Source organism: Meriones unguiculatus, chromosome 1 (assembly GCF_030254825.1).
Source record: "Meriones unguiculatus strain TT.TT164.6M chromosome 1, Bangor_MerUng_6.1, whole genome shotgun sequence".
NCBI lineage: Eukaryota > Metazoa > Chordata > Mammalia > Rodentia > Muridae > Meriones > Meriones unguiculatus.
In genome coordinates this window covers 192,360,396-192,374,290 of record NC_083349.1, presented here as the reverse complement: position 1 = coordinate 192,374,290, position 13,895 = coordinate 192,360,396, and the positions used below count along the sequence as shown (strand labels likewise).

General features: G+C 50.1%; 1 protein-coding gene across 1 annotated transcript; it reads left to right on the top strand.

The window, feature by feature from the left end:
• The first annotated feature begins 450 nt into the window (after positions 1–450).
• Positions 451–1,850, top strand: LOC132649852 (basic proline-rich protein-like). The gene is made up of 2 exons (XM_060374510.1): positions 451–943; positions 1,057–1,850. The coding sequence occupies exons 1-2, from the start codon at positions 481–483 to the stop codon at positions 1,119–1,121; spliced, it is 528 nt and encodes a 175-aa protein (XP_060230493.1). The 5' UTR covers positions 451–480; the 3' UTR covers positions 1,122–1,850.
• Positions 1,851–13,895: the final 12,045 nt, after the last annotated feature.

Here is a 13,895-nt window from a genome sequence, read left to right as displayed (position 1 = left end):
GCGCGGGCAGCGGCGCGAGCCGCCCCGCCCCTTTCTCCACCACCGCACGCGCGCCGGCCCCGCCTCTGATCGGCGGGGCGAGGGCCCGCCCCTCCGTGCGCACCGGGACTACGCTCGCCTCCCCCTCCCGCACGGAGTGCGGCCCCGCTCCGCCCCCCACGGCCACGCACGGGAAGCCGAGGTCAGCCCCCCCCGACAAACACACGCCCTCCAGCCCCGGGTTCCCCGCCGCCCAGCTGCCGGCTGGACCGCGACGCGGCGTGCTCTCACCGCAAAAGCTCCAGCCCCTCAGCCTGAGCGTCGCTCCCGGCGTGAGCCTCGCACCCAGCGCGGAGGCCCCGGAACGGCGCGGGCACAGGCCCGTAGGAGCGGACGGGCACCCTCCCGTGCGACCACGAAGCGGTCACAGGCCTGGGGGTCCAGACTGGCTGGGAGGGAGGGAGGGAGGGAAACTCTGAGGGGGGAAGGGGAGGGGGGAAGATGGAGAAACCGTCTCTGCCGCCTGTACCGCCGCGGCCGCTTCTCTGTTACCCGGGAAATCCCGCCCACTCTCCCGGCCCGCCCCGCCGAGGGAAGGCTCAACCTCGCTACGCCACGGGACGTCGTACCCATCCGTCAAAGACGGGTCCAATCGCCGCGCCGCGCAGGCCTGCTCCCGCCCCCTTCCCTCGCCGGGAGGGGAGAGCGAGCCGCTCACCTTCTCCACGCCCCTATTGGCGGGGAGCGTCCCTAACTCAACCCCGCCTATTGGAGACTGAGCGCCGAGTCCCGCCCCCAAGCGCCGACGCCATTGGAGGGCGGCGAGCACCGCGTCACCTCCCATTGGAGAGCCCCACGTATCCCGCCCCACGCCGCCCCGGCCACAGGCCTAACAAATCGGCTCCCGCCTCCGCCGGTCAGCGCACTGCGAGGCTACCTTTGGTTCTCTCACAGCCCCAGGAAGGTGAGTAGCCAATGTGGGATGGAAATGTCCTTAAGGGAGGCAGACTCCACCCACCGCACCGCGGGCCAGGCCCCGCCCCCAGCGAGCTGATTGGATTATCTTGTCGCCGGTAGGAGCCGCCATTGGACACGGCGCCGGTCCAGGAAGGAGCCCATTCCGCCCTGCGCGAGGATGCTGAACCTTAGCAGTCCTTTTGTGGAATGTTTACACTAGAGACTAAAGCTCCGCGTTCCAAAGCCGGGACCGGCGATGGCGCGGAGCTCGGCGGTCGAGATCCGAGGCTTTGAGACTCGAGGAGGAAAGAGTAGTATCACCACCGCGGAGGGCTAAACAAAACAATGCCGGGGAGAGAGCCTAATCCTTCCAACCCACTTATTTTTACTTTTCACTGTCTCCCAGACACAGCCATCTGCAGCATTCAGCACTTCTTTCTGCATGGAGACTCCAAAATTAAGGTCTAGAGCTCTACCAGCCAGTCTCTGGAGCTGGCTGTACACTGACACGGGGACAACCTGGATATGCAGCCCTCGAGGGGCGGAGACAACCCAGCGCAGGCCTTTAAATGTCACCGCCTAAGCGAGCCTCCGGAAGGCGGAGCATGAGGCAAAATGTATTCCCTGTCTGCAGGGTAGACCCAGAGACATCTTAGGCTGGAGAGTCAAGAGGTTCAGACAGACTACGGTATATGTACAGTAAACCTTGAGGGTGCATTCACATTCAGAAAACGAGTAAAAATCCCAAATGGTGTTGGCGGTATGGTCTTGAGAATGACTGTTCAAAAGTGAAGATCCTGTTATCCCAACTATTCGCGAGAAGGCAGGAACCTCGTTTGAATTTAGGAACTCTAGGACAGCCTCTTCAAAAAATAAAGGAGGGAGGCATCCATAGCCTCCTTGGCAGAGTGAGTTAATGGCGGGCTCTAAGCCCTCTGGGTAGTTAACAATGCCTGGAACACACAAAGTGCTTTGAGATACTTAGTTGGCTTAATTTATTCACCAATAAGGCGTGAGCCCAGGGCCGATCTTGCGGGGGGAGGGAGGGGACGCGGTAGGAGGCTTTCGCTGAGCCATGAGGGGTTAAACGGGACTAATCTTCCCGCGCTCTACATCAAGGAAAAAAATTTAGGAGGGGAAGAACAAGCAAACAACAAAAACTCCCTAGAGCTGAGTCTCCAAGAGCTCCGGCACGGAGAACCGTACCGTAAGCCCATTGCTGCCCTCCTGTAATCCTGCGGAGACTGCCATAAACAAGGGTGGGCAACAGGTGGTCTAACTCCTAGGACGGCTTCACGCCACAGTAATGGGCTGTGAACTCCGAGTGACCGACAGGTGGGAGCAGCCACAGCGGTAACCAAGCCGAGCCCTGATTCAGGGCAGGGCTCTAAAAGACTGAGCCAAGCCGCCAGCCAAAACCGACAGAGGTCTACCCTGAACTGAGACTGAGTACCTACCATACAATGCACAGCACGCCCACCACGGGCATCAACGAACACCCCGAATCCCTGCCAGAACAGACCTCTTGGACCTCCCTTGGCTGCAGAGAACGAGGTACCGTAGAGCATGCCTAAGGTTCCATCACTAGGCTGTCATAATCTTAGATTCCTCCGACTAAGCACCACAACTATCTTGCCCAAGGAATTAAGGATGAGGCCAACGTCCAAGCTTTCTCAAACTTAAATTTAAGGACGTCAGGGGGCACGGAGAAAAACAGCGAAGGCTGATCCAGCCGGAGGGCAGAACTCGTTCCCTCCCCTCAAGGTAGCATCCCCGGAGCGCCGCTTTCCGGAGCAACAGGGCCAGTTGTGGAGCTTCCCCTCGAGGGCTACCAGATCGCTAGACTCGAGAATCTTTGTGTGCCTCCAAGGCTTACCCCGCCCCCCTTCCTAAGGGCGCGGAGCCGGAGACTTCCGGGCGGGAGGGAAGTTGCAGGGAGGTAGGAGGGCCTCAACCATGTGCCCAGCGCGCTCACGAGAAGGGGGGCAGGGAGCAGGAGAACGTCCCCCTCCAAGCTTGCCCCAGAAGGGGGAAGGCCTGTCCAGCTCGCCAATCAGAAGCAGGGGCGGGGACTTGTGCCGCACGTAGGCCCCAGGAATCCTCCCTCCGCCCGCGGAGGAAAAAAAAAATCTTAGCAACTTAAACTCCTGTCCAGCCTCCCGATAGGCGGAGCTCTAGGGAATGTCGTCCAATCCACACACAAGGAGGAAAAAAGGGACTCGGCTCCGACCAGTGAAAAACAAGAGAAGGCGGGGCCTCCGCAGAGCCCGAACTGGGTGGAGGAGGAAGCGTCCCCGCCCCTCTCGGGCCCCCTCCAGGCCGTTGCACAAGCTCCCGGCAGGAGATAGTAAACAGTCTGGGCCGGCCGCGAAGGCCGCGGCGGCCGCGCACCGGGGACGGCCCGGCCTCCCTGCCCGCGCCGCGCGCCGGCCCGCAGCCTCGCCGCGCCCCGCCTCCGGCCCGCAGCCGCCATCCGGCTGACAGGCGCGCCCCTCCCCGCCCGCTGATGCACTTCCTTTTCCCTCGGCCGAGCGTGGAATCTGTTTTCCCAGTTTCCGACCTTCACTGCCCCTTTCAGGCCACCCCGCGGGAGCGCGCGCGCGCGCACGGCCGCCCCCACCCTGTACGCGGCCCTGTGGCACGCAGCGGCACCTCGCGGAAAGAGGGAGCCCCGGCAGCACGCCACTCGGGAGGGGGGAGCAGTCGCCGCCGCCGCCGCCGCCGCGAGGTGGGCGGGGAAGGCGGCAGCTCCATGTTTGCACGGGGATCAGCTGCGGCCGCGAATCGAAGCCTCCGAGTTGCTAAAGCTTTTCTATACTCAGCCAGGGCGCCCGCCGGTCGCACGCTAGGCTGCTCTGGCGCCGAATACTTGCTAGATTGCCTCGGTTCGGGAGTTGGGAGGCGGCGGCGGCCCCGAGGCTAGCGGCTGGAGCCTCGCCCGCCCCCCGGTCTCTCCGGCAAATGCAGCCTTGCCCCCGCCCCCAGAGTCCTTAACAACCGCGGGCCGACGGTGCCCGCGCCTCCCTGGAGCGCGCTCACCGACCCCTCCAAGTTTGCCAGCAGGAGCGAACCCTCCGGGCGGCTGCTGCACTCGCCGGGCGTGCTTAGCGGAGGAAGACCGCCGGCCCGGCTCGCTCTAAACTCCAGCGGTCGGCCAACTCGGGACCCCGAGAGCTCGGTGGGCCTGACCGACCAGGCGACGGCTGCCGAGCCCGCCCGCCGCAGCCAGGGCCCCGCTCCGTTCGCTGTACAGAAATCCCTTTTTCTTCTTTATGAGACTGTTCTTTTAAAATATTTGTAAAGCTTTCCCAGAGCAGTTGGGCTCCTGCCGGCCCTTTCCCCAGTGCCCCACCGAAACCGACTGCTTGGTAAAATAAATTGAGCGGCGCGGCCGGCACAAGGGCGACCCCAGGCCGGACCGGCCCCCTCCCCATGGATCCAGCCCAGCTTAGAAACACACTACGAGCGGGCGGCGCCAAGCGCTCTTCTTCCTGGCCTGCCCCTAGCCTACCTCGGCCGCGGGACTCCCGGCCTCCCCGCAGCTCGGTCTCGGGGACCGCGGCACCCACACAGCTTTAGGCCAGCCAGCGCAGACGGGCAAAGAACTAGCCCCCCAAAAGACCGAAATTGGGGAGACCAAATTAAAAGCAGCTGTTTAACATACCTCCGGAACCAGGCGAGGAGTCCTGAATGGGAGGGAACGCCCCCCACCAGCCATTGGCTCTTCCGCATATACGTCGGTCACTCCGGGTCCGCCTTCTCCCTCTCCCCGCCCCTTCCCCCTCATTGATCTCCCCCAGCCTCCACAAAAATAAAAATAAATTAAACTAGCCACGAGTGAGAGGCGCGTCCGAGGCAGCCGCTCTTACATCTCCCACGCCGCCACTGGAGAGTTTTGCGAGGACTTCGGACTAGGCCTTTTGGGATTCCGAGTTCCGCAGGATGGAAGCTAAAGTGGGTGCATCTTAACAACCTGGCCCCAATTTCCTTCACACACACAACCCATTTGGAGCTGTATCAGGAGAAACGTGTAGCACTCTGTGATCCTACCACTTGGACGCGTCAGATCTGAGAAGCTCATCAGGGTCCGACCTGGTTAGTACCTGAATTAGAGGCAGTAGGGACTGGCTACCACGTCTAGACTTGCCAGGCTGTTTGACTTCAACGCGTGTCCAACGTACATTGTTAGGTCCCTGTCAGCTATGAAACCTGAGAGCCGGGAAAACTGGCGCTTGTCTGAGCTTCTATGGGGTGTGAATCAGACATTTCACTCCTTCTGCTATCTAGTGCAATTTTCAACTGGCCGAGATTTTCACAGTACCCTCCAAACACTTCAGATCCAGATAGGGGCTGCAGGAGGTAAAGCAAGGCCTCCCCCGACTCGTGTGTGTGTGTGTGTGTGTGTGTGTGTGTGTGTGTGTGTGTGTGTGTGTGTGGTGTGTGCACGCGTATATCCAGTCACTCCAGCAGTTACTTCCGTTTAGCTAGCGGCTGAATGGAGTAGAGCAGCAGTCTAAACCAAGGGTGTCAACAGGCAACAAGGGAGGCTGCTGTGATGGTGAGTTTACAGGCTTCAGAGGTGCATCTTAGGTTGGGGAAAGCAAAGGCAACTTATTCTTCTCACCACCCAGTCCAGAAAATTCTCCCTCATTTTTAGCAGCCCTCAGTTGAAGCTCTGACTCAGGCCCTTACCTGCCTCATTTGCTATTGACCACAACATCTCTGTTCAAAAGAGCTGAGCAGAGAGCCGTGGCACGCAGTCTGAGCAACATGCTATTCATTGTTGTTTCCTTTAGTTTCTTTTGTTTTGGAGACAGGATCTCATGTAGCCCAGCTGATCTCACACTCATAGCAGATGATAACTTCTCCTGCCTCAACCTCCCCAAGTACATAGACTACAGCTGTGCACACCCACATCTGTTTTATGTGGTTCTGGAAATCAAACTCAAGGCTTCATACATGCTAGGCAAGCATTGAGTTGCAGTCCAGCCCCCAAGAAACACTGGTTTTGGAGGTCACTGAAGAGAGGGGTTTAGTTGGGTATCAGGTAAACAGGAAACGGTACTCTGCCAGTTAGATGGCTGTTCTAATAACCCAAGTTACTCATAAGAACCTTACCAAGATTGATACGGTGACAAATAACCTGTCATTTCATCAATTGTAAGGCAAAGGGAAGACCTTTAGTCCAAGGCCAGCCTGGGCTACATAGTGGACCTAGTCTCTTTTAAAGAGCCATATCTGAGAAAATCCCAAGGAAGAATAATAGATAACTGGTTCAGTGTAGGAATAGAGGAAGTAGTCAATGGCCTTCTGTGGTTAGTAGAGGAAAAAAGGTTAGCATAGCCAGTGTTACGTTAAGGTAAATCTCTTCCTACTTCAGCTCCCAGGAAAATGAGAAAGAATGGATGTTCAGAGGATGGGGCCTTAGAGATAACTTAAGAATACTTCCCTTACCCAAGAGTCCATGTGGGAAGCTGTCACCAAGGAAGACAGGGCAGGTGGGAAGAAGTACCAGCTTGGGAAAGGGAATGGTCATTTCACCTGGTATTGGGGGTGGGGTGGGAATGCGGGTGGTAACTGGGAAGAAACGTGTAGAGGGAAAGGCAAGGACATGAGGACAGTGGGTTCAGTATTGACAGACCCATGGAAGTCAATACTCATCCTCCCTAGGATGGCAATCAACTTTTAGCTGAAGGCATGCATAAACAGATACTGTGTTAATGAGCTGAGGCACAGGGGAATACTAGTCAGAAATGTTGTGTTCCATTTATGTTGGCTCCCATCTAGTTCATCCTTATCTGTGGCTCAGCCACCTCTAAGGATAATAATTCTTTGCCTGTTATGTGGATCAATATAATTATCACTTAGTAAAGTTCTGAATCTCAGTGGAGGCCAGACACCTAGGCATTGTGGCATGTTGTAGATAGTTCCTTAATTTGTGTGTGCACCCACAGACAACTGTGTGCACCGTGCATATTTAAAGGATGTCAAGTGTCCTGCTAGCAACCTCTGCCTATTCCCTTGAGACAAGTTTTTCCTGCATCTGGAGTTAGGCTAGTGGTCAGCAAGCCTCAGTGATCCTCCTACCTCCCCACTCCCCAGCTTTTGGGTTACAGGTGTGTGTAAAAAATAATACTGGGCTTTTTACATGGGGCTGGGAAGTTTAATTCAGGTCCTTATGCTTGTGCAACAAGAGCTCTTACCCACTGAGCCATCTCACCACCCTCTTTATGAAGAAAGATATGGCTGATACTTACACCCTCTGAACACCCCTCAGGTTGAGATCTTTGAGGACAGCCACATTATCTAATTTACCTTTGGGGTCTCAGCATCCAATGCAGTCAAGGGGCTCCAGGATGGGACCCAGTAACTGTTTCTGACTTTGTATCATGTGGACTCTGGCCATTCCTCACTCCCTACTAGTGAAGGTACAATTGAATGGATCTGCCTGAGTGTCCTCCTCGGAAAAAAACATGCCTTTGTGTAAAATACCCTAGAAGTCTTTTAAGTTAGACATTATTATCCTTAATTATAACTGGGCAAACAGAGATCACAGACAATGGAGGGACTTGCCTACATGAAGTAGCCAGGGCAAGTTTATCTAAGCCCAAATCCTGAGTTTGTTCACTCTCCCATATGCTGTTTCTGCATACGCTCAGGATACCATCCAAGTTGGGGTCTTTGAAGGAAACACCCTGCCTTCCCTCCTGATGACAAACCTTATCTCCACAATTCTAACACCAGTTTGTCATTAGATAGTTCTAGAAAAATTGTACTAAGAGAAACAAGATTTGTCACCCAGCTACACAGAGACATTGGTCTTCAATTCACAATATTATACTCAAACAAAGGTGCTGTCACCCCAGAACCTTTCCATTTACTTCATGGACATGACATATGCACACCCTCATTTACAGATCCGAGTATCTCTGGCCTGTCTTCTCTTCCCCATTGCTGGAATTAAAAGCATCTGCCACACACTGATTTCTGTAAGTGCTGAAAATCAAACTCAGGTCTTCATTTTGTGCAGCAAAAAGTGTACTGAGCAATCTCTCAAGCCCCTCACCTGACCCAACACACCTTATTTTTTATTTTTATTTTTTTAAGACAGGGTTTTTTATACTACAGGCTGGCCTAGAATTCATGATGATCCTTCCCAGGCTTCCTGAGTCCTCAATACTAGTAATACAAATGTGAGTTCTTTTTAACTTCAAAAAAAAAAAAAAAAAATTGAGGCAGGAGCTCACTAGTTGCCTGCCTCTGCTTGTAATCTTCTTACCTAAAGAGTCAGTTAAGGCTTTTACTTACCCCGCCAGTTACAACAATCACCAAACCCAGCTCAGCACCACCCAGGAGGAGTCTCCAAGCTCTCCAACCTAACTCCTTGGCTTAGAGGGTTTTGAGACAAGGTTTCTCATAACCCAGGCTAGCCTAGAACTAGACAAGTATGACCTTGAACCTTTTTTTTTATTTACTTTTATGTGCACTGGTGTTTTACCTGCATGCGTACCTGTGTTAGAACCCCTGGAGCTGGAGTTACAGACAGATGTGAGCTGCCATGTAGGTGCTCTACAAGAGCAGTCAGTGCTCTTAACTGCTGACCCATCTCTCCAGCTCATGACCTTGAACATTTGATCCTTCTACCTAAACCCTAGATTTAAGCTGGGAGGTCGGGAACCCTCAAAACTATTGAACGGAATCTCAGTTTAAGCACTTACTAGCTGGATTATTTAAGCAAATGCTTTATCTGTTGATTAGTAAGATTCTAGTACAGTGGGCTGCTGTAAACTTTAAAATAAACACGCCTAGCAGACAGTCAAGAACCCTTCACTTTTTCTAGCTTTTTCAAAGCTATCACACGCCTCTCCTGGCTATTTAAATGCAAAGTCCCTCCTGGCATTGCAGACCTCAAAGAAATCGTCTCTAGCTAGTTACTATCTTCAAAGGCATGTAGTGCATTATTTCTTATTGGAAGGTTGGAACTTTTTTAGCGGGTTTAAAGACTGAGGTTATACAACCTAGAAATCTCTTCTCACTGAGCACCAGTTTATCCCTCAGGGTCACCACTATCCTAAATGAGGAGAATAGATGTAATAATAGTATAGTCCTCAAGTTTATCTGGCATTATTTTGTAGACCAGTGGTTGGTTATTTTTAAAGCAGTACCCTGTTCAAATAAAATCTGAGTGAGAAGCACACTATCAAAGAGATAAAGCTATCCCTCGTTTGAGGGGAATTGAAGGCAGCCTGAGCATTGTTCATATTCCTTCCCCATTCACTCAAGCTTCTTCCCAGACAGCCCCTGCAGGGTGTACTTATATCAGGAAAGCAAATGAAGAAACTCCACAAGATGAAATGGCTGACCTTTGCTCTGCTCTGCATCTGGCCAGACTGGAAGGTTTTAAAATAAAACTCTGAAGTAGCTTGGAAAACCATAGAATTCAGGAAGAAATGGTATACAGGTAAAGGGGAGTCAGCCTAAATTGAAAGGGCGTTTAGTGACTAGTCATCAGAGTCCTATGAGCCATCAGGAACATATTAACTATATTAAATTCTTAAGAAGGCACCACAGCTCCCACTTTGTCCCTATCTTCACTAGTGAGATTCTGCTGTAGTTAGCTATAACTTCCAATGCCTTAGACTTAAAAAAAAAAAAAAAAAAAAAAAAAAAAGACAAGAGTCTTTAACACTTAAGTATGTCTAGTGAAACTGAAATAGGAAGAAAACACTATAATGGCTTCGGCTAAGAAGTAGAGGAAGATTAAACACGTGCTAGATTCCTATCTGTAGAAAAGACCCCCATTTCTTCTGCTCAGTTAAGTACAGCACAAAAGCCTGGTGATGCTTAAGTATGAGATGGATATCTCCCAAAAGATATCCTTACTTTCTAGCTGGTAGACTTTCTACTCCCACATAACTAACCAGTGGACTGAGACTCAGGCCCAAGACAAAACCTAAGATGTAGATTTGAAGCCCTGAAATCCTTGGTAAGTTAATTCTTTTGGCCTCAGACATGTCTGGCCATCGGCAGCAACAGGGAAGCCAAAAACACTGAAGAGGATTCAAGGGCACCTCTGGTGTACTCTTTCCTTTTCTTCCTCTACTTCCCCTTGTGTTTCATTTAGTTTTTTGAGACAGAATCTCTCTATGCAACCCTAGCTTGCATAACTTAACTTGTGTTAACCAGGATGATCTCAAATTCATAGAGATCCACCTGCCTCTGTCTTCCTGGTATTAGGATTAAATACCTATACCACCATACTTGGCCCTAACCTACTTTTTAACCAGGTTTTCTACTTTTTAAGCCAAGTAGAAAAGAATTGAGAGGATATAAAGAAATAGCAACAGTCTGAAAGAAGAGCAAATAAGAAATCAGAAAATTGGAAGGCAGTGGGGCGCAGTGGTGCAAGCCGGTGAGCCCAGCACTCAGGGAGGCAGAAACAGGTGGATCGCTGCGAGTTCAGGCCAGCCTGGTCTGCAAAGCGAGTCCAGGACAGCCGAGGCTACACAGAGAAACCCTGTCTTGAAAAAATAAAAAATAAATAGGTGAACAAATAGAAAAAGAAAACTGGGTAACTAAAGTAGGAGCTAATCCAGCCTAAAAAGGGGCCTGAAGATGCCAACAAACTAGACCTTTAAGGTCAGTGGGCCCATAGTATGTGAATGCTCAAAAATAACCCCTTTTACAGAAGGAAGCTAGGACGTGGCTGGGTTGAGTAGGTTAAAACCTCACAACCACTAAAAACTTCAGTCACTCTAGGAAAACTGTTCTATCTATCCAGTGCATTGACCTTATTAAGCTCACCTCCCTCAGGTCAGATAATAATAAAGCACAGATTCTCCAATTTGGGGCTGCTCCAGAGACTGGGTGCATCCTTTTATGAGCAAAAGCCAATACTCGTTGGGGCCATGACACTACACAGCCCACCTGCTACAACACCCCAATCTCCTCCACCCCCACAATTTACTCTTGCCATTGACTAGTACATCGTAACAGACACTGGCAATGGCAGATCCCTTAGCCTGAAGATGCTGGGGAATACAGAGCAGAGATATTCTCCTTTGTGTGTGAGGAATCACAACCATAGGAATGTTGGGGATCCAATCAAAGGCAGAAGTGTGCACAGGTCCACAATGTTCTTCGCTCCTTGAACATGTTTCCCTAGTTATTCACGGCCTCCTGTGTGACAACCCTCAAATCTTGAACAGTTTGAGTTTCTCTTCCGTAGACTTCATCAATACCCACTACCAAGCCAGGTGTGTGGCACACTGCTTTAATCCAGCACCTGGGAGGAGGCAGATGGCTCTGAGTTCCTGGCCAGCATGGACTACCTAGAGAAACCCTGTCTCAGAACAAACAAAGCCCCAAACCAAAAAGCCCCACCACAGTAGGTTCACACTAGCAAAAGCTACAAACATCCAGGTGTGGTGACAAGTCTGCTATAGTCCCCGGAATATAAAAAGTTCAGGCAATAGGATCACTTGAGCCCAGAAAGTTGAGACCAGGGTAGGTAATTTGGTGAGACTCAGTCTAAATATAACAGAAACAGTTGGACATATCTGTGATCTCAGCACTCAGAAGGCTGAACCAGGAGGATTTTCATAATTTCTTAGAAAATAAAAATTAAAAGTTGAAAAAAAAAACCAAAAACCTTAGAGCAGGGGAGATAGCTCAACGGGTGAAGACACCGGCCAGCCTGGCAAACCTGACCGCCTCTATTTGACCCCTGGCCCCTATGTAAAACATCAGCATGAACCTGTAACCACAGCACTGCTTCAGGAGAGGGGGGAGGTAGAGAAAGAAGAAGAGCCTCGAAGCCGACCTGACACCTTGCCTGGAACATGCAGCATGGCAGAAAGAGAGACAGAGCCTCCTCAACAAGGTGGAAGGTGAGAACTGATTCCCACATGTGTACCATGGCAGGCAAGTACCCATGTACATACATGTACTAAATTATTTTTTAAAAAATAAAAAATTTTAGCCAGGCAGTGCTGGTACATGCCTTTAATCCCAGTTTTTAATCCCCTTAGAAGATCTCTGTAAGTTCCAGGCCAGCCTGGTCCACAGGGCAAGTTCAAGCACAGCCAGGCCTACATAGAGAAACCCTGTCTCAAAAAACAAACAAACTAATTAATAAAAATAAAAGCCACCAAAATTTGTTACATATTTAAACACTGGTAAAGATAGCATTACGTGTAATAGCAGTTGGGGGAAAACTACTGAACCCATTTCTCTCAGTGTTTTAACTGAATATTCAGGAGAGATCTTTGGCTGTGTCCAGAATTGAAGACATGAGTTAAATAACCATTTGAAAGCCTGCATCATCTTGTATTCATTCACTCCACCACCAAGTAGATAAACCCATGAATTTGAACCTAGGAATTGGTGCACAACTTTGAATTGAGCAATTTACAGGGCGAAAGTACAGTGTGTTTGAACAAATAACAGTTCTAAATCACCCCTTCCAGGCATTTTTAAATTGTTAATGCTCTTTCCTGTATATTTCACTAACCCTAAGTATTTACGTAATCCCTCTAATTTGAGATTTCAGCACAATCTCTCTGATTTCAAATTTTAGAGATTCTGTCTTAATTTGCTACCATTTTTTTTTTTTTTCTTTAGACAGAGTGTCTCATTTAGCCCAGTCTGGGCTCCTACTATTGGTATAGCCAACATTGGCCTTGAATCCTGATCCTCCTGCCTCTTCCTTTCCAATACTGAAATCACAGTGAAGGTCCACCACATCCAGCAGTTTACTCTTTGGATACTGTAAAAACATCAAGAAAAATGGGCTGGCAGATAAGGAAACAGATCCTTAGGGTCTCTGGGATACAAGTCCAGGTCTTAGTGCATTAACATTCTGGTATTTCACTTATTTTCTATCAGTACCTATTTTTTACAAGTAGTTGTTAAGAGTAAGTGTGTTTGTTTGTATTTATAGAGTACTCTGAGTAGGACCTAGAATATGGTGAGTTTCCATTGCTATTACTGTTATTTATAAGACCCTAATATTTGTATACTGCAGGACATAGCTGCTCCAAAGGGGCAGGTTGTTGCTAGCTAACAGGTAGAAGGCATGTGATGTGAAGAGTGTCCCTATAAGGTCAATGCTTCTGATTCCACTCTGACAGAAAGACTAGCAGAACACAGTTTGTGGGGTTTTCTGGAAGCCTGAACCTGCTGCTACTATGAAAACCTGAGGCTAGACTAAGAGACTCCCATTTAGGAGAATATCACCAATTGTGTGAACATGCGCTCAAGGTCAGTTTACCCTAAGCTAGGTGAAGCAGCCTTTGGGAGACTGAGATGGAATTGCTATGAGTTCAAGGACAGCCTGGGCTACGTCATAAGATACTATCCAAAAACAAAACACACACAAATAAAACAAGACCATGAACTGTCCTAGAATTTTAAAACCAATTATACTCTAGAAGGAGAACAACAACAAAAAAATCAACAGTCTCCAAAGACAAGCATCATTCCATTTCTGATACTGGCAGGGGCTACAGACTTTATAAACAGATCAGCTTGGGTTACAGTTTTAGAGCAAATCACTGTATTCCTCTGAACCTCAATTTCTCTTTAAAGAGAATTTGGGAAAGATGCCCAGTGTGGTAGCACATATCTGTAATCCCAACTGGGATTAATCACCCACTAGAGAAATAGGATAAGGGCATAGAGAAAGGACAGAGGAGAGTCACTAGAATTGTGACATTTCAATGAAGTTATATAAGAGACAAGTTCTTAGCGCTAACCTTGTCACACATCAAGCATTCAGTTGGTACTGGTACCTCTGTCCAAAGCTAAGGCCACAGCCTATAGACATGTCAGAACTGAGTCTCAGATACTGAAGCTTTGGATACCGCCACCTTCTGCCTCCCCATCTGTCCAGAACCAACTCCTGGATCTCCTTCTCATCTTCCCAACCCCAGACTGTTAAATTGATGAAACTAAAAGGG

Excerpts from the sequence above, each read along its gene's own strand:
- LOC132649852 (XM_060374510.1), top strand. The coding sequence starts at position 481 with ATGGAGAAACCGTCTCTGCCGCCTGTACCGCCGCGGCCGCTTCTCTGT. Across the intron at positions 944-1,056 it reads TCTCTCACAGCCCCAGGAAG|GAGCCGCCATTGGACACGGC; the intron begins GTGAGTAGCCAA and ends TGTCGCCGGTAG.